Source organism: Notolepis coatsorum, assembly GCF_963971535.1.
Source record: "Notolepis coatsorum genome assembly, chromosome: 17".
NCBI classification, from domain to species: domain Eukaryota; kingdom Metazoa; phylum Chordata; class Actinopteri; order Aulopiformes; family Paralepididae; genus Notolepis; species Notolepis coatsorum.
Window position 1 is genome coordinate 6,765,850 of NC_140181.1, and position 20,394 is coordinate 6,786,243.

At 43.3% G+C, this 20,394-nt stretch overlaps 1 protein-coding gene across 3 annotated transcripts in view; it reads right to left on the bottom strand.

Annotated features, from left to right (window-relative positions):
- The window catches only part of LOC311244524 (cullin-3), a 100,523-nt gene continuing 80,129 nt past the window's right edge, over positions 1 to 20,394 (bottom strand). For 2 of the 3 annotated variants that reach the window (XM_084334074.1, XM_084334076.1), the window contains 7 exons: positions 19,841 to 19,948; positions 14,174 to 14,298; positions 13,370 to 13,493; positions 13,119 to 13,253; positions 8,524 to 8,710; positions 7,822 to 7,967; positions 1 to 651 (listed from right to left, as the gene is read on the bottom strand). In XM_084334074.1, coding sequence (XP_084190200.1) covers positions 520 to 651; positions 7,822 to 7,967; positions 8,524 to 8,710; positions 13,119 to 13,253; positions 13,370 to 13,493; positions 14,174 to 14,298; positions 19,841 to 19,948 — 957 coding nt within the window. In that variant the 3' untranslated portion in view covers positions 1 to 519. The remainder of the gene's footprint in view (positions 652 to 7,821; positions 7,968 to 8,523; positions 8,711 to 13,118; positions 13,254 to 13,369; positions 13,494 to 14,173; positions 14,299 to 19,840; positions 19,949 to 20,394) is intronic. The other variant, XM_084334075.1, reaches the window with a different exon arrangement.

The following is a 20,394-nucleotide window of genomic DNA, read 5'->3' on the forward strand; positions in this document are numbered from 1 at the left end:
TATTCAAATTTCTCTTTTTTTTTTATTTCCTTTTTGTAGCAATCCACATTTGCCGTCTTTTTTGTTTTTAATAATTAATTTCATTTTTATACAGTATTGAAAACAAAAAAACTGAAGGAAAAAAAATAATGTGGTGCATTCACATTTTTTCCCAAGGGATTGTTTGAAGGTTGATCTCTACGAGGGTAAAACAGTGAAACGCTTGAAGCTGGATCCATCCGTGTTAAAACTCACAGGGACAAGGAAGAGTGGGCCTGATTTAAAATCATCTACGACACTTCATGGATTTTTGTTTTAAACTTTTTTTTTCTCTCCACATTTCTATCATGGTTTTTATTGGTTTTTGTACGGCATGAGTCAGCCTCCCAGCATTAATCTTTAAAAGAAACTTCCAGTCCATGCGAACAACAGTCCAAAAAAGAAAAGAACTGAAAAAAAAAATGAAAAAAACACCCCGCCCCCCCACATCCAGTCTCTCTCTTTCTCGCTCTCGCTCGCTCTCATCCAGGCCGTCTTGCTCTATGCCACGTAGGTGTAGACTTTACGGTCCTCGGGCGTCCGTGCCAAGTATTCTCTCTCTATTAGTCCCTCTATACGCTTCTTGATGACCACAGGGCTGGGAAGGAAGCGCGCCCGGAGCTGCTGGGTCACCTGAGGAGAGAGAGAGAGAGAGAGACCATTAACAGAACTGTGGAGCAGTGTTCACCAACCCGTCGATCGCGATCAACAGGTTGATCTTTGAGACTTTCCCTGGAAATAATATATATTTTTTTTAGAGAGTCCACATTACAGTTCTACTTTTGTTTTGATGTGAAAAGTGATGCTGCACTTAGCACTGACTGCACTTAGCACTGACTGAGAAAGTACACATTACAGTTCTACTTTATAAAATGCTAATTGTAAATATGTTTGTCAATGTTAATAATATGAGAAAGTCCACATTACAGTTCTACTTTTGTTTTGATGTGAAAAGTGATGCTGCATAAGATGACTGCACTTAGCGCTGACTGAGAAAGTACATATTACAGTTCTACTTTGACGTTTTAATGTTGGACCAAAGCATTGCATGTAATTAGAATAAAGGCAAATAAGTCATTTAGTTTAAAGTACAATCTTGGCTGTCTTTTTCTCTCAACGCTTCAATCTTGCCTTTCTCTCAACGCTTCAATCTTGCCTTCACAAAAAAAAAAGTGATCTTGGGCTTAAAAAGGTTGGTGACCACCAATGTTCCCTCAAATTTTTTTCCGGTCTGAGCAAACACTCCAACCTCCTGAGCAGACATCCGCAACTACTGAGCAACATACGTCACCTGCCGATTAACCGGTTAGTTGATAAGCTGCGGTTTGTAAAAAATCTGAGAATCTTAATTTCCCTCAATGTCTAACATAAAATTATATACATTTTGCTGATACACAGAGAAATAATACAAAAAGGCATATTATATTCCTTAATCAAATATTTATTTGACCATTGATTGGCGATACAGAGCAAAGTCCTTACTTTGGCGGCAGCGGTGTGAGTTGGGTCACTAACTTTTGTCTTTTTAGGAGGCTGACTCGTCATTATTTTATTAAGTGAATTATAATGCGACTTCAAGGGTGACCATAATGTGATTTCTTTTAAAAGAGGACACTGCCTTCAGCCTCAAGATACTTAATGATACTCAAAGTTTACTCAAAGATGCCTTATCATTATAATATATTTAAAGTATGCCTTCTCTGTATGGATATAAAATTATTGTTTATATTATTTTATATAACAAAATAATATCTCTCTATAACCAAAGTTACTCAACATGCTGTATTATGCCTAAAGTAATCTATCTGACAAATCTCAAGAAAATAACTATATCAACCTATGACAAAATAATATATATTTTCAAGTCTTACTGGACAAAATAAACAACAAGAAAAATATGAAGTAATGTTCTAAATAATACCTCTTCTGTATTAGAGAATCCAGCTTAAAAAATATATCTTTGTATCTTTTCAATGTAATGTAAATTATAAAACAGTAATCTCACAAAGATACTAATTTAAAAGTGCACTATGCAGTTTCAGATTTGTTGTAATTAGTGTACTAAACTAATTTATTACACACATAATCCTTAGAATGATTGTATCATAACAAGCATCTTATCAAACCAAAACATCATTTTGAGGCATCAAAATAGTTTTCAATTATTTTCTTTCTCTCTCTCTGTATAGCTGCATACTTCAATCAATTCGGTCAACTTTGCCATCAAACTCTCGCCTCGCACTGCTTTATTTGTAATGTTTTTCTGTGTCCATGTGAGCTTTGAGATCGCCACCACTTTTATTAGACACAGAAACATATGATCAAGCTTTGCACGCGTTGCACTCCGCTTCCAATTAGTCTCGACCGGGACGATAAATTGGGAATTTTCTCTGCAGTTAATCTGTAATGTACATTTTCGCGTTGTCATTGTGAGCCAGCAATGCTGGTCGGATCTGTCGCTTCCTGCTCCGTTGTCTGTGAGCGCAGTAGCGACGCCCACAAAGCACTGAAAGCGAGGCTTCTCTTGGTGACGTCACACGCAACAGGTTACCGTAGTATTCGGTGCAACGCGCCAGTCAATTTAACTACATATTTTACACAAACGCTTCTGTGCGCGATAGATCTCAGATGTGCACAGGAGCGTTTTGCCATGTGCGCGCGCGCGCACGGGCGCACCTTAGGGGGAACATTGGTGACCACTGGTCTAGAGAGAGAGACTATTAACTCATTGAACACCAAAAACAAGTATATTTGTTTTATGTTTTTTTATTTAATTTTTTATGATACTAGACCTTCTGTATTGGTTTTTGCAACACTATGACGACGATAGGTGGCAGTCTCACCTACCTTTTGAGTAAATCTTTTAGCTAGGATTGCGGCACTTGATCAAGCAGCGGCTTCTTGTCTCTCCAGGAACGGCAAATCAACTATTATTTGCATACTCATGTTCAGTCTATTCGCCCAGTATATTCGTGCTGACCATTTGTACACAAGACAAGAGCTACTGGACATTGGTTCACATGTCGGATTACTCGATATTTCCATCTTTTTCGATGGACCAAACGACATCGTCAGACCTCCGGGCACACCGGGTCTGTTTACATCGCCTCCCCAGACAAGGAGGCCTCGTACGCGGCGAGGGATGGAAAGCAGAAGCGGGGCCGCAGAGCTGGCGAGGCTGGCTCTAGCTCCTCATAGTGCCGCTCTTCAGAGCTGGCGAGGCTGGCTCTAGCTCCTCATAGTGCCGCTCTTCAGAGCTGGCGAGGCTGGCTCTAGCTCCTCATAGTGCCGCTCTTCAGAGCTGGCGAGGCTGGCTCTAGCTCCTCATAGTGCCGCTCTTCAGAGCTGGCGAGGCTGGCTCTAGCTCCTCATAGTGCCGCTCTTCAGAGCTGGCGAGGCTGGCTCTAGCTCCTCATAGTGCCGCTCTTCCCAGCCTCCTTGTAAATTCGCTGGCGCACAACATGGACGAGGTACGTTTAGAGATTACAAATACATGGGGGGGGGTCTTGTCCAACTCCAAATCTCACCGCCGGGCCAAGCCAGGCGCATGATTCACAAAAGACGCGATATCTCGCTTCCTAGAAAATGTTTAGGGATTTTTGGGAAATGGCCACGCTTTAGCCTGGGCCCTGGGGTTGCACCGGAATGGATGTATGTAGAAACAAACGGTTTGTTCCCTGTTGGGAGTAAAAATATAAGCATTTCAAATGAGCCATAGTATGTCTCCATAGCTATAATATAGAATATACGATGGGTCTACAAACATCGTTGAAACGGTCTGAAACGCTGGCGCCAGGGATTAGAGATGGGAAAACGGCGTGGCAGTCAATGAGTTAACAGAACTGTCGGGAAACAATCGTTTTTCAACTACACAACTTGCTACAGTAGGTCCAACCTTCTTAAAAAGGGAAACCGCAGCCATTTTGAAAATGTATATTGCTTAGTAGGTACTACGACAAGAAACAAAATAGCCTGCACTGTACTGCTGCCTGCAATGGAGAACGGAATGAAAGCTAAATTAAAACTTGAAATACAGATTCAAAAATAGAGTACCATTTTCTGGAAGAGGAAACGCTTGTACGCTAGGACAGTTTACACCGTTTAGTGTGTAAACAACCAGTGTAACAGTTTTGGCTGTGTGGTTGAATTAGAGTAACTGTGCAGTAAAACCGGCCCTGATGCACCGACACTCCAACTTCCCTTTGGTGGTAAACTCACTAGTGTTTCCCCTACCATTGCCTTGGCGGCCCGCCCCGCCAACGGGACCCCCCGCCCCCCTGCAAAAATGTTAATAAAAAGAATTATGTATAAAAAATTAACTCTTTATATAATTAAAAAAAAAGTTTGCTTTAATCACAGTAACGTTGGCGAGCTAGCTAAACGATATAAAAACGAACTGGATAGTTGATATATGAACTGGACAGTTCATATAAGCCATTCTCCCTTTCTGTGTGTGTGTGTATGTGCGTGCCCGTCCCAACTCTGGTCTTTGGAAAGTTTGATATTTACTGAGGATGGCCAGACAATGTTGATATTTAAACTTTAGTGCGTGCGTCTATGACACTGTTTACACCACGTATCCGTGACACGCGCGCGCCGCGACAACACTAGTAGTTTTGGGGGGCCTACCACCCCCCCTGAAAGAAATCATAGGAGAAACACTGAATGCACACTGGAAAACAAACAAACTCAGAAAAGTAAGACACCTGCCCTACAGGTTAGAAGCTCTTCATCTTCCAGAAAATGGTGAAAACTTCACTGTAATTTCACGCTCCATTCGTTTCCTCATTGAGCTGCCAGACGAAATTACTTTTGATGACACTCTCCCCAAAAGGGTTTAAAGAACGGTTCTCAATGAATGCACAGGCATGAGTACAATGTGTTTTTTTTCTTTTTTAATCACCCCCTAAACAATATACATTTATTTATTATTTTCCTCCAAAGAAAATAAATTACGGTACATTTTGATCATTTATTTTGCAGCACCTTTTCTTTCTTTCCTTGTATTCAACAGCCCGTTACCAAATCTCTCTCATTCATTATTTGCTACTACCCCTGACTGGATTCACTCTGAGTGCATAGTAGTATAGACATATTAGCATAGTAGGTAGTAGTATAGGCATAGTAGTATACAGTGCATGTGAGCGGATCGGAGCGTGAGCGGCGCGGGGAGCGGAGCGGGCGGTTTTGATGTGAGCGAGGAGTGGGTTTTAAAATGTGTCGGCGCGACGTCCGGAGCGAGAGTTCTCCTCCGCTCCAATCCACTCCAGGCCGCTCAGTGGTTTAACACTGATGTTAATATACATGCAGTACAATGCCAAAGCAACAGATGGCGATGTACAAACATGAAGGCCATTTTCAACCAATGAGAAGGGTGAACCTGTGATATCCTGTTCAGGCTTTGTCACTCACTCCTGTTAGAAAATGTATCGACGCCATTGTTGTTGTTGTCGTTAGCTTCCATGCTAACGTTAATGGCAGAGACCATAGCATTGTGGCTCGGCTAGCTATCATCGCAACACTTTGATTGCCTAAGGTTAAATTCATGATATACCATCCGTTGCCAGCTCTATTTAACATGGAGAAGTTCCCCTTCTTTGCAGGGCTATAACTTTTTTAATTCTATTGCTAGATTGCCATTATTAGGGCCCATTCAAGGTCCTATATGTATTGTTCATGGTGTAGCAACGTTAAACTTTTTCATTCACATATTCATACTAAAATATGATCTAAAGTATAAGTATGTTTTCATCTCTTTCTGCAGCTTTCTCCAGAACGTGATTTATAGCCCCAAATACATTATATTGATGATGAAATACAGTTTGGTAGGAATCTGTGCGAGATCAAAAATTTCAATTGGACGTACTTCTAGAAGTTTCTACGTATCATCTGATATTGACCGGATGGGCGGGGGATCGTTTATAATTCCGTGGGCAACGTTTTACCATTCATCTAATGTGGGTCAAATGTTCATCATAGCAGTTAGTGTCGAACACGGTAATATTACACGCTAAAACTCACCCCAGTCTCCGCGGGCCGTTGGGCGATCAGCGTGGGGTAGACAGTTTTCCATTATGGGATGTTGAAATACCCGGTCCATTTCCAGGTTGCATAATAATATATACGTCCAAATCATGTGGTTTTTTCGAGTTATTTGCAGCGATCGATGTTCACTGTGTGAAGACTGAGTCTCTCTAACATTAGCGAGTGCCCGGACCACATATGGAGTGAGTCCTGCCGGGTTAAAGGTAACATCCGTTTTTTCGATCTGCCGATCGGCCACCAGATGGCAGTCTTGAACCGCTAGAGGATTGAGAGGAGATTACACTCGTGTCTCAGGGCCCCGGAAAGGAAATATGATTCCGATCACAGATTTTTGAAATATTGATATCAAAGACGAGTTACGGCGTCTTCGGCAACTTGAGCATGGCGGGGAAGGACGCCTAAACTCGTCCTTTGGCAACTAAAGTGTTAATAGAGCTAGTGAATGGATAAACAACGTTATTTAACATTGCAGAATTGGTACAATTACAATGCGGCTCAATACAAACAATTGTTAAGGGGCCCAGGGGGTGTAGACTGTTGTAGTTTGAGCTAATTTACACCATGCTCCAAAAAAAATATTAAAAATCTGCCGAGCGATCTGGCGCGGGGAGCGCTCGATTCAAGGTGAGTGGTGAGCGAGCAGAGAGCGACTTGGGGGCGGGGTCAACATGAGCGATTAGCGGAGCGGACCAAGCATTAAAGAGCGAAGAGCGGATTTCTCGGCCGTGCCGATCCGCTCACGTGGCCTGGTAGTATAGACACATATAAGCGTAGTAGGTAGTAGTATAGGCATAGCAGCATAGTGCATAGTAGTATAGACATTGATTGATGTAACCTAACCTGCAGTCAGCTCTGCTACCAGGATGTGATGTAAGCTAACCTGCAGTCAGCTCTGCTACCAGGATGTGATGTAACCTAACCTGCAGTCAGCTCTGCTACCAGGATGTGATGTAAGCTAACCTGCAGTCAGCTCTGCTACCAGGATGTGATGTAAGCTAACCTGCAGTCAGCTCTGCTACCAGGATGTGATGTAAGCTAACCTGCAGTCAGCTCTGCTACCAGGATGTGATGTAAGCTAACCTGCAGTCAGCTCTGCTACCAGGATGTGATGTGAGCTAACCTGCAGTCAGCTCTGCTACCAGGATGTGATGTAAGCTAACCTGCAGTCAGCTCTGCTACCAGGATGTGATGTAAGCTAACCTGCAGTCAGCTCTGCTACCAGGATGTGATGTAAGCTAACCTGCAGTCAGCTCTGCTACCAGGATGTGATGTAAGCTAACCTGCAGTCAGCTCTGCTACCAGGATGTGATGTGAGCTAACCTGCAGTCAGCTCTGCTACCAGGATGTGATGTAAGCTAACCTGCAGTCAGCTCTGCTACCAGGACGTGATCTAACATGCAGTCAACGTACCAACGTCAGGGCCCTCAGATCGGCTGACAAGGGTCTCCTAACTACCCGTACGTCCAATTTCAAGTCGAGGGGGGGGGCTTTTGCTGTCGCAGCCCCCAACCTCTGCAACAGCATCCCCATGTCCATCAAATTGGCCCCCTCCATCGAGTCTTTCAAATCTAATCTATACCGCCTGGCCTTCCCTGACTCACTCTGACTCTTGCCTTGCTTGTTGACGTATTGTTCTGTTTCTTTGTCTGTCCGTTGGTTGTTTATATTTATTCTATACTTTAGCACTTTTCTTTGTTTTTAGCTATGCGACTTACTGTGAAGCACTTTTGGTTGACAAGTGTCAGCTCTGCTACCCACCTCTGCTACCAGGACATTGTGCTGCATCTTCTTCCTGGACTTCATGATACGGACGATGGCCGCCTCGATCTCGTGTTTCCTGTCGTCGTCCACCTTCTGCCGCGTCTCCTTCCTCTCGGGGTCCGACTCGCCCTGCTTGGCAGCAACTGGTGGGGAGAGAGACGGACGACATTATGTTCCGTGAGTTTCAAAAAGAGAAATGGGTTATAATGATAATAATGATGATGATAATAATAATGACCATTGTATTTATAGTGAATACTTTAAAATACTATAGTCTCGGATCAATTAAAATAATAGGATGGCCAAGGAAAGCAAACCACCTCAGGACCCTAAGGAATGTGGTTGAGTTGTGTCTTAAGTTGATTTAAAAACGGTAATGGATTCTCAGGCCGTGATCGTTTAAATGTTTCCGACAACATTTTAGGCGAGAAATACTTCCTTGAAGAATATAAGAAATAATGACTTTGCCGAGAGGACGTAATGGGCATGGCCGAAGCATAGGTCTGTTTGTTTTGGTCTGAGATGCTGGTGCACTAGTGACATCTAGTGGGTGAATCTGCAACATAGCACCTTCAGACAGGAGGCCAAAATTGGACATTGCATTGAACAAAAAATTCCCTAGCCTCCAACTATAATTAAATACATGCCTAACCCCCCCCCCCCACACACACACACACACACACACAAAGCTACACCCACCCGTCTGTATTTTGACTCTGTGCAGTTTGGAAGTAAACTGATCGTTGACTGTAAACACGTGGCCATTTTCGATCTCCTTGGACTTGGGCTCCTTGGTCAGGACCCTCTGCGTGGTCTTCCCACAGGCCAGGGACTGCAGCGCCCGAACCAGCTCCCTCTCTGGGATGTCCGTCTCCTGCTGGATCTCCTGTGGGGGTGGGTTTGTGGAGAGCAGTGGGTCACAAATCCTTTCCGTTTCAAGGACACCCCCAAATATACGTGTGCCTGCCTATACGGTGCTTATACATGTATGGGCTTTGATTTGTCCCTGTACACGTTTTCTTTTATTATAGTTGCACGAATGCCTAGTGAGTGAATGTAGAGAATATGTTTTAAACTGTTTTTATGTGTTATATGTTTTATATAATGTCCTATTTCTTCTGTTTCTTTCTGGCTTAAACATCTAACCCAGGGAGTCGGGACTACAACTGAAAACTAGCAACCCTGCTAATGTTGGAATATTTATATTTTTTATTTATTAATTTGTATTCATTTATAAATGTATAACTGTTGATTGATATGCACTGTCCCTGATCAAATAAACAAATAAGACACAAAAGATTTCGCAGGGACGCCCATTTGAGAAGATTTTGTTCGAGGGACCCCCCCCCCCCATTTGAGAATACATTTCTTGTTAGAATTCTAACTATCTTTGCTGTGGGAGATAACAGAGGAGAGAGTGTGAAATCTAAGATCAGGTCATTGTCTTGTACCATTCTGTCGTTGGGCTGACTTATTGTGAAAGAAATACTGGTGAGAGACCCCAAGGAACCATCTCAAGGACCCCCGAGAACCACCGGTACCCAGGAGGAGAAGTATGGAGGGAGACAGTGGCTCAGGAGGGAACCAGGAGCAGAAGTATGGAGGGAGACAGTGTCTCAGGAGGGAACCAGGAGCAGAAGTATGGAGGGAGACAGTGGCTCAGGAGGGAACCAGGAGCAGAAGTATGGAGGGAGACAGTGGCTCAGGAGGGAACCAGGAGCAGAAGTATGGAGGGAGACAGTGTCTCAGGAGGGAACCAGGAGCAGAAGTATGGAGGGAGACAGTGTCTCAGGAGGGAACCAGGAGCAGAAGTATGGAGGGAGACAGTGTCTCAGGAGGGAACCAGGAGCAGAAGTATGGAGGGAGACAGTGGCTCAGGAGGGAACCAGGAGGAGAAGTATGGAGGGAGACAGTGGCTCAGGAGGGAACCAGGAGCAGAAGTATGGAGGGAGACAGTGGCTCAGGAGGGAACCAGGAGCAGAAGTATGGAGGGAGACAGTGGTTCAGGAGGGAACCAGGAGCAGAAGTATGGAGGGAGACAGTGTCTCAGGAGGGAACCAGGAGCAGAAGTATGGAGGGAGACAGTGTCTCAGGAGGGAACCAGGAGCAGAAGTATGGAGGGAGACAGTGGCTCAGGAGGGAACCAGGAGCAGAAGTATGGAGGGAGACAGTGGCTCAGGAGGGAACCAGGAGCAGAAGTATGGAGGGAGACAGTGGCTCAGGAGGGAACCAGGAGCAGAAGTATGGAGGGAGACAGTGGCTCAGGAGGGAACCAGGAGCAGAAGTATGGAGGGAGACAGTGGCTCAGGAGGGAACCAGGAGCAGAAGTATGGAGGGAGACAGTGTCTCAGGAGGGAACCAGGAGCAGAAGTATGGAGGGAGACAGTGTCTCAGGAGGGAACCAGGAGCAGAAGTATGGAGGGAGACAGTGTCTCAGGAGGTAGAGCGAGCGGCCGGCCTGGTTCCCAGCTCTCTTCCAGCTCCTCCCGGCAGCGGGTTCAAGTGTCCTTAACCCCCAACTGCTCCCGATGAGCAGGTCGGCACCTCGCGTGATGGTCGCCTCCGCCGTCAGCGTGTGAATGTGTGAGTGAATGTGAGGCATGAGTTGCAGAGCCAAATATATAAATGCTTTTTATACTAAGTGCCTGATGGATGCATTTATCCAAAGTACGACAAGTCAGCAGGAAGGGTACAGCTCTTTCAGCCGAGTAACAATGTCAAACAGTGTTGAAAACTTGGGCGCTGCAGTGTTGAGTGCATAGTAGTAGAGAGACATATTTCTAGCATGTAGGGCTGGGTGATATGGCCAAAAACGATAATTATCGATATTGTTATAAGTATAATATTTTTTTCTCCAGCTATTCTTCGTCGTTGCCACCATCTTTAGTGTTACAGCCCCTCACACACAGTTCTCAGGCTCCATCTTTAGTGTTACAGCCCCTCACACACAGTTCTCAGGCTCCATCTTTAGTGTTACAGCCTCACACACAGTTCTCAGGCTGCAGCTGGTTTGAAAGCGAAAGTAAACCGGCTTCTCTGCTGGCTGTGGCTCCAGGGGAGTTGAACAGTTCTGGCTCTGCTAGTTTCTTTTCTATCTTTTGGCGCTTTTTTGTGCAAACCACCACACATGTGCACTGTGACTCGCGACTGGAGACTAGCTCTGCTAGCACACATAGCCTACTGTGTACAGACGGTTTCAAAATGTATTTTAAATTAGAAAGCAAACAAAAATAAATGGTCAAGAGAAAAATAAATCTCAATTTGGTCAGTATTGTCATTTGGACAAGCAAAGCCATTACTTTAAGTTGCAGGCAAGAAAGACAAGTCTGTCCACTGTCTCTGGGTAAAAAAAATATAAAAACGATATATTCCCCCCCCCCCCCATATAGATTATTAAAATATATCGCGATAATTATCGTTATATCGCCCAGCCCTACTAGCATGTGTGTGGCCCTAGTGGGAATTGAACCCCAAATCCTGGGCGGCGTTAGTGCCACGCTCTACAGCAGCAGTTCTTAACAGGGGTGCCGCAGAGAGCTACCAGGGGTGCCTTGAGATATCTGTTGCAGCTGCACTGTTTTCCATGAAAATACCATATTTGGATAAGTTTGACCATTTCTCAATCTGAAAATCATTATTTAATAAAACACAGAAAAGGATCACAAAGTTACTCTGGATAAAAAAAAATGTACAGACAACATTGAGACAAAGCTTCCTGACACATCTCCATCCAAACTCTTGGAAGAACCCATTGAAATCTCATCTGATACCACCTGGAGAGCTAGTTTCAGAGTGTGGTGCTGAGTACCAAGTATCTCATGATGCAGCAGTGTTGATACCATTCAGCACCACATATCTGTGTGAAGCTCAGGCACATGCACACATAGAGCCCAAGGGGTTGCTTGAGCACCTGCCTTTTTGAGCCTCATAAAAGTGCAATTAAAAAAAAATTAAAAAGAAATTATCGTTACGCATATAGACTGCCCTTCCAACTGAAAAATGTCAAGATAGAATCAAAATATTAGGTAAAAAGAGAGATGCCCCATATTCCATTGCAGTTTGCACAGCCTCCTCAGCGTGCCTCTCCGCGGACCTACAGGTATATATTTTATGCATAGCGTGGGTGGTGATGATGATTATAGAAACCGCTGTGGCGCATACAGTTGAATGCTGGTATTACACTCACTGAGGGACACGAAGAAGCCAAGTCCGATGGGATTTGGGAATCTCAAATAAAAATCGGGATTGGAATAAAAAATGCATTTATATTAAACAATACAGAATATACAGCACTTCTTGGGGTCTGTAGGGTAAGCACTTATTCACTCCCCCTGAACATTTATGGAGATGTATGGGCCTTTTAAGTCACTGGTAAAAGTGTCTTTCAAGGATAAGTGAGCTCCTGACTGATTATTATAGTTCAATATTCAATATTTGATCACCTGCCCCTCTAAAGTCCTGTGCACGTCCCTGGTGAAGCTGGCTTTTGTTTTCATCCATGACAGCTCTGAAAACAAAATATAGGGCCAAGTTGAGCCTTGAGGATGACATGCGTGTTGCCTTGTCAAAGATCTCCCCACGTATTGACCGTATTATTAGCCAGCAGCAGCAGACCTCGCATTGAGCTAGAAATGTCCACTGAGTGAACGAGTGCTTATTTTCTGTATTTATTTATATTTTTTGAGAAATGGTAACTTGGTGATCCTTTTCTGTATTAAAAAAAATACGTGATTTTCTGTTTTTGAGAAATGGTCAAACTTATCCAAATATGCTATTTTTATGGAGAACAGTGCAGCTGCAACAGATAGCACTTTAGTGATCCTTTTGTGCATTTATAAAAAAAAAATACATGATTTTCAGTTTGAGAAATGGTCACACTTATCCATGCTATTTTTATGGAAAAGTGTGCAGCTGCAACAGATAGCACTTTAGTGATAATTTTCTGTAATTTTATTTAAAGAAATATGCTATTTGATTTACTACTACAAGCAGTGTAATGTCAACAGTACTAAGCCATTTAGACCTGAAACACCTGTTAATAATGCATTATATAGGCATATACACACAAATGTGTTTCCCGGTTTCTTAAATAAACATTATTTTGAAAGCAAGCACTTGTCATCATTGTAGCAAAAAAGACAGGACCGGAAAATTCTTTATCGTATGTAAGGTTGAGAACCCCTGCTCTACAGGACCAATGTAGAAGGATGCATTGTGGGTCTACCGCACCGCCAGGCCGGCGCTAAGAAGAGTGTGATCACAACGTGCGAACCGTGTGTCGAGAAGTCTCTTACCTCGAAAGTGGACTTCTCTCTGTTGTTGAAGAGCATGAGAATGGTCATCTGGAAGGTAGAGACCTGCAGTATGTGCTTCCGGGTGTTGGAGCCCGTCACCTGGGCGCCCCCCACACCCACCTCCGAGCCGTCCTCCTGAGTGAGGGCAGACAAGAGAGCGGGGCTGAGCGACCGAGCTTCGCGACCACACACTGGGAAAACAATGATATCCTATCTCCAAAAACCAAACCGTGCTTCCATCTTGGTCTTACTTGTAGCGATGTGATTTCTGCCTGTACCTTCTTAATGGCCCCGTAGAAGGTTGCATTGAGGTCTGCAGAGCCCATATGATGCTGGAGTGTGAGCTGTCGGCCGCTGTGTTTGGCCAGGTAGAACCTGGGGGGGTGACACACAGGGCCCGGCCCGTTTAGGAACTTACACGGATTGTCCAAGCGGCAGCAGACATGGAAGGATAACGTCACCGTTTTTGGATCTCAGACCCCCGATTCGCGGTCCGGTCTTCCATGACCGGGTCCAGGTTCAACTTAATGAGCTAAGCTACAATTTCCCTGCAAGCTCTCACTGGGTTACAATAGCAAGATGTAAATCGTAAAATCCTTGCAAAAACAAGGATAAATGTGCTTTTTTCTAGACGGGAAACTCTTGGTGTATTTTTTTTTACCGGTCTCCTGTATGCTCTCCTGTGAAACGTAACGAAATCCTGCATGCTGAAACAACAGTTCCATTTGAAACTGAACTACTTCACCGACCGCACTACACACTCGATGCTAGTTGTAGAGAGAGAGAGAGAGAGGGGCTGGCCGTAAAACATGTTCCGATTGAGATTCATTTCACAGGAGAGGACACTTATTGTTTTTTGCAAAGGATTTACGATTGCCCATCGTCTACCATTGTAGCCCAGTGAGAGACTGCAGGGAAACTGTAGCTTTTGCGAATTTATGGTTTCCATTACGTCAGGTACATTATTTACCAGACAGAATAGGTCCAAAAACAGCGAAGTTATCCTTTAAAAAACGATGTAGTGAAAAGGACGGGCAGTGCCGTAAGCCACCTACCTTCTGAAGACCTCGAAGGCGTGTCTGGGAGAGGGAGGGATGGTGCATTTGGGCGTGGCCGACTGTGTGGGCCAGTAGCCAGTGGTGAGCACTCTTACTATGAGGTCAACGCCGCCTAGAGACACCTGGAGACAGACAGACAGAACAGCCAATCACCAACTCACTCATTTTACATCCGTTACATCTGCGGACAAAATAATCGGGTCAGGTTTCTTTCTTTTCATGTAGCATTGCGGTTTGCATGACAACATAAAGACACTCCAGGTATAAAATGTTCTTATGTACCCTAGTTGCTATTAATAGCATGTACTTATTTGTGTTTCATTTAGGGATGTCCGATATTATCGACCTACCGATATTATCGGCCGATATTGGCATTAAAATGTAATATCGGAAATGATCGGTATCGGTTTTCAAAAAAAGATATATATATATATATATATATTTTTTTTTACATTTAATTAACCTTTATTTACCCAGGCAAGTAAGAACAAATTCTCAATTTATTTATTGTCATTCCACGACAAGAGATATGTAATGTTAATGACCTGAAAGGGGGACCCTGCATATATCTGTATCGGTTGATATCGGTATCGGAAATTAAGAGTTGGACAATATCGGTATATCGGATATCGGTAAAAAAGCCAATATCGAACATCCCTAGTTTCATTAGACGTATATGTACGTGCTTACCAAATGTTTCGCCTGATTTATTGCAACACTACCATCACCGACATCTAAGAAGGGAAATCCCCCCCTTGAACGGCCCTTCTAAGGTTTCTCTCCTCCACATTGCCTATGGTGCTTTTTTCCTATTGCTAGGTTTTAGTGAGTTTTTCCTTACCTTCACGTGGGGTATGTCTGGGAGGGTTGCATTCATTTATTTTACATTTGTTGGACTTTATGGTGTTTTTGTTTTGTTCTTGATTTATTGTGATGTTTCTTCTTGACTTGTTTAAAGAAGACGTGTCCGGCCAATGGGGACATTAACACTTTCTGCTCCAATCACGTTGTACGACGTGTTTCAAGTTCATGCTTATTCTGCCAGATCACGGCGTATGACGTTATTGTGATCATATTTCATATTTTCGCCATGGTATTCATATTTCACTCACGGAGCCTTGTCTGATGCTGTGGGACTCAGCACAACTCTGCAACCAGGGGAGGAAATTAGGCCACTTTATTCGCCAAATGAGAGTATTTTTTACGTTTGGCGAGTGAGTCATGAAGACCACTCGCCAGTCTGGCAAGTTGACAGTGCCACGAGAGCACTGCACAAGACCCGCAGACATATATAATGTTTAATAAAAGTTCCCGCAGTACAGGCCAACCTGCGGACATATATAATGTTTAATAAAAGTTCCTGCAGTACTGGCCAACCCGCGGAAATATATAATGTTTAATAAAAGTTCCTGCAGTACTGGCCAACCCGCGGAAATATAGAATGTTGAATAAAAGTCCCGCGGTACTAACCATCAGTCAAGGAAGCACTCGCAAACAGATGATGGAAAACAGACAGACTGACCAATGGGGAACTGCATCCAACCCTAGTACAACCCTCGAGTCTAAGGCAAGAACACATTTAAATCACAGAGGTGTATGTTATTAGTCTATTGGAACTGTATGTAGTTAGCTTCTAGTTAGCGTTTTAGCTATAGAGCTGCTTGCTAGCTAACGTTAGCCCCGTGTGCGCGTGTGCTCAAAGCAGCCAGCCCCATGTTAGCTAGGTGTATCTGTTATGACTATAATGTTTCCAAAAATGCACCAGACTACGACGTAAGGTTAGACATTTTATTTCATGCTCAAAAGCCCCTGGCTTGCACATCACAGTCACGAACCAGTGCACAACAGCACACCAACCCAACTGACGTTACCACAACACTTGACGGTACTTCACAGCACTGTCGTAAGGCCACCGTGCCGTCTTAAAGGCACAGTGAACACTCGGATGCATACACAACATTGACGCAGCTTGACAACCGAGGTTCAAAGTTAACTTGATTGATTGAAAACTTTATTAACAGATTGCAGAATGGGTACAATACAGTACGGCTCAATACACACAATGGACCTATCTCAAACCCTGCCCTCTTTTCTTGATCCTCCAATCACAACTGTCGCTTGCCTTGGACAAACAAAGCTTGTCCGAGGCAAGAGACCGTTGTGATTGGAGGATCAAGAAAAGAGGGCAGGGTTTGAGATAGGTCTATTGTTAAGGGGATGCAGACCAGAGAAAGACTTTCATCTTGTTTACATCAGGGTCCCCCATTTTCAATTCATCATAACATATGCCATACACGACATACAGATAGACAGTACTGCTACATCTATACATTTCACATCTATCTATACACTTCACAACATACTTCGGTTTTTTTCTTTCACTGCCCAACCCAGTCCAACCCAGCATCTTTCACTGTCCAGTTCAGCCCAACCCAGTCCAGAATAGATCCCTCTTTCATGTTAATATGTTTTATGCTAATATTGTGAAGAGTAGAGACACTTATTAATGTTTTATGCTAATAAATATTTTAAAGAGTAGAGACACGGTGTGATTATTACTATGATCAATTTAGACGAAGACATACAAAGAAGTAATTATCACAATTAGCGATTTTTTTTTGGCTGGTAAAAAATCAGTTTGGCTGGTAAAGAAAATCAGATACTCGCCAGTTGGCTGGTAAGCCAAAAAGTTAGTTTCCTCCCCTGTCTGCAACGCTTCAATACTGCCACCTGGTGGATGATCGGCGAGTTGCCAAACCGGATATGCCGGTTGGATCTCGGTGCGTCTCCTAATTACGTCCGGCCACTCGCATATCATCCCAGGACTCTAGCCACACACCGTGGATATGGATCGCTGCCATAACTCAATAATCGATATGATTTGGGTGTGTATTAGTATTATACAAACCGGAAATGGATCGCCTCGATCCCCATCAAATAACTGGGATCGGTTTGCTCCAGTATCATCGCCCAACGGTAAGAGGAGGCTGCCGTGACTTATCGTTTTTGTTTATTATTATCGATGCAAACTGCTCTGATCTATATATCACCCATACTACATAAATCATTTAACGACGATCACAGAATTATAAACGACCCCCCCCCCGTCCACGCGCACATGATCAGTCATAACGTTTAGGACCATGTACAGTTGAAATTTTTAATATAGTGTGGATCGGTATCAAACAGCATTTGATAATCTAATATATGCATTTATGCCTATATCTCACGTTCTAGGAATTACTGCAGAAAACGATAAAAACATATTTATACTCTAGACCAGTGGTCACCAACCCGTCGATCTTGATCGACTGGTCGATCTTTGAGACTGTCCCTGTAGATCTTTCCATGAATTTTTTTTTTTTTTTTTTTTTTGATCTTACCCTGAGAGTCCACATTACAGTTATACCTTTGTTTTGATGTGAAAAGTGATGCTGCACTTAGCACTGACTGAGAAAGTACACATACAGTTCTACCTTTGTTTTGATGTGAAAATGATGCTGCACTTAGCACTGACTGCACTTAGCACTGACTGCACTTAGCACTGACTGAGAAAGTACACATTACAGTTCTACTTTATAAAATGCTAATTGTAAATATGTTTGTCAATGTTAATAATATGAGAGTCCACATTACAGTTCTACTTTTGTTTTGATGTGAAAAGTGATGCTGCATAAGATGACTGCACTTAGCACTGACTGAGAAAGTACATAATAGTTCTACTTTGACGTTTTAATGTTGGACCAAAGCATTGCATGTAATTAGAATACAGGCAAATAAAAGTCATTTAGTTTAAAGTACAATCTTGGCTGTCTTTTTCTCTCAACGCTTCAATAGGTAGATCTTGCCTTCACCAAAAAAAAAAAATGATATTGGGCTTAAAAAGGTTGGTGACCACTGCTCTAGACGGTATTTTCATATGAATGTGTGAATGAAAAAGTTAAACGTTCCTACATCCTGAACGATAGATAATCTATGTTGAATGGGCCATAGTAATGTCAATTTAGCAATACAATTTAAAAAGTTATAGCCCTGCAAAGAAGGTAAACATCTCCATAGACTTAGACTGGTGGCAGTGATCAAACCAGCATTTCCGTTAGCCGGTAATTACCGGTATTTGACCGGCAAAATCTGTTGAAGTCCGACATATTTAATCTCTCCGGTCATAGTGTCCGGTGAAAATAGTTCCCTCTGGGCACAGTTTGATTATTTGAATTGTATTTGGATGGGCTGGAGTTGGGTGGCCTATGCGATGAACGAAACAATCATTGCGTTTGTTGTCGTTGCTTCGCTCAGCGAGAGCTTGCTGCTGGATTTGCGGAAGGCATGCAGCTGCAGACCCACAGAACCCACCAGCTTTGCTGGCACAGTGCGGTCCCCAGACCTGGAAAGCTGCTCTGCGGGTCTGCAGCTGGATGCTTCTTGCAAACTAACTGCGGCCGGCTCGCGCTGATAACAGCTTTCATTGTTGGACCGGCTGCTTGGTGGAGCAACGATGAAACGAATGTAATGAATCGTTCGTCGCATGGGCTATTTAATGTTGGCCTGTTTTGGTACGGTTCGGGTGGTCAAGTTGTGCTTGGGAGTTGTTTTCACCGGACATTATGACCAGCACCAAGTCGTTGGGAGGTGGAGATATACATCACGCAAACCCACGATAATGTTGCCGTCTCTCTCTGCAAAATTTCTCAGTTCTTCGCTTGATATAATTAATACAAATGTCCAATATAACGGAATTCGTTAGCTCATAAAAATGTGATTATAACAGACTGCTGTTTAGTGTCGGACCGACTGCCCACATACGCGGTCTATTTTATTTCAAGTCAGCAGCAGCACGGAGTATCGAGGGACTTATTTTATTTGGAATATATTAATGACTGTATACGCAAAAGTAGCCTAGTTTTAAGTAATAATATTATAAATCTACATGCCTTGAGGATGACATTCTTTATATAGCCTGCCTATCAATTGTTTTAAAGCTCAATAAACTATGACCGGAATTAATCTCATTTGTCCGGTAGATTGAAATCTTGCAGGTCACGGAGACCGGCAACAATTTTTTCTAACGGAAACCCTGGATCAAACATTGATGGATATAAGCGTGGCAGTTAATGTGTTAACGTGTGTTGTCGGGCCTTACAGATACATTTGATTTGAGAACTCCCAGAGCGTTCCCCGTTAACCCCTTCACTGCCACACGACAGAAGGTTAACCCTTTACTATCACACAACCGACGGCCGATGCTCCATCATTAGCTCTGCATTTCTCCAAAGAAAAAAAATCACACTTTGACCCATTTATTTTGCAGCACTTTTTTTTTTTTTTTTTTTTATTCAACAGCCCGTTAACAAATCTCTCTCATTCATTATTTGCTACTACCCCTGACTGGATTCACTCTGAGTGCATAGTAGTATAGACATATTATTAGCATAGTAGGCAGTAGTATAGGCATAGCAGCATAGTGCATAGTAGTATAGACATTAGCATCCGTGGAGCTAATGATGCTAATAATGGAGCATCGGCCGCCGGTTGTGTGATAGTAAAGGGCTAACCTTCTGTATTGTCAGTGAAAGGGTTAACCGGCTGTCGTGTGGCAGTGAAAGGGTTAAGACAAAGGTGTTTTGTGTAGGTAGGTGTGTGTGTGTGTGTGGGGGGCAGTCTTACCCCCGTGGACTGTAGGTGTTGCCTGAACTCATCCATGGTAGTGTTGGAGATACTCATGTCTCTAAACATCCCCTCCAGTTTGGAAGTGAACTGACAGCCACACTCTGTCTGCGAGGAGAGAGCAGAAGACAAGGAGGAACAGTTACTCACGGTCGCACCCCAGAAAAATATCACCTATAGGGGTTTTTAAAACGTTTTACACATTCAAAGTCAGTGTGTGCGAAACAGGAGAAGAAAAGCACACATTTTTATTTATTTATATCAGGGTGCAAGACCTTAATGGACACAACATTCATTCGTAACAGCAGCACACTTGAGCGCTGACCCAGGAAATATGAGGGTCAACTGTCCATTTGAAACAGTTAACCCTGCAAAACAACCCTAATCAAGAGGGTATCAATTCCAGGTGTTTCGATGACTGTAAGAACCCTGTATCGGAAGCCTGAGCAGGTAAGAGAGCCTGTGCAAAGAGGAAGAATGCAGGAGTCGCTATACATTTTATATCCAAGTTCCATTCTATTGTTTTCTGAGACTTTTTTTCCACTCACAATTTT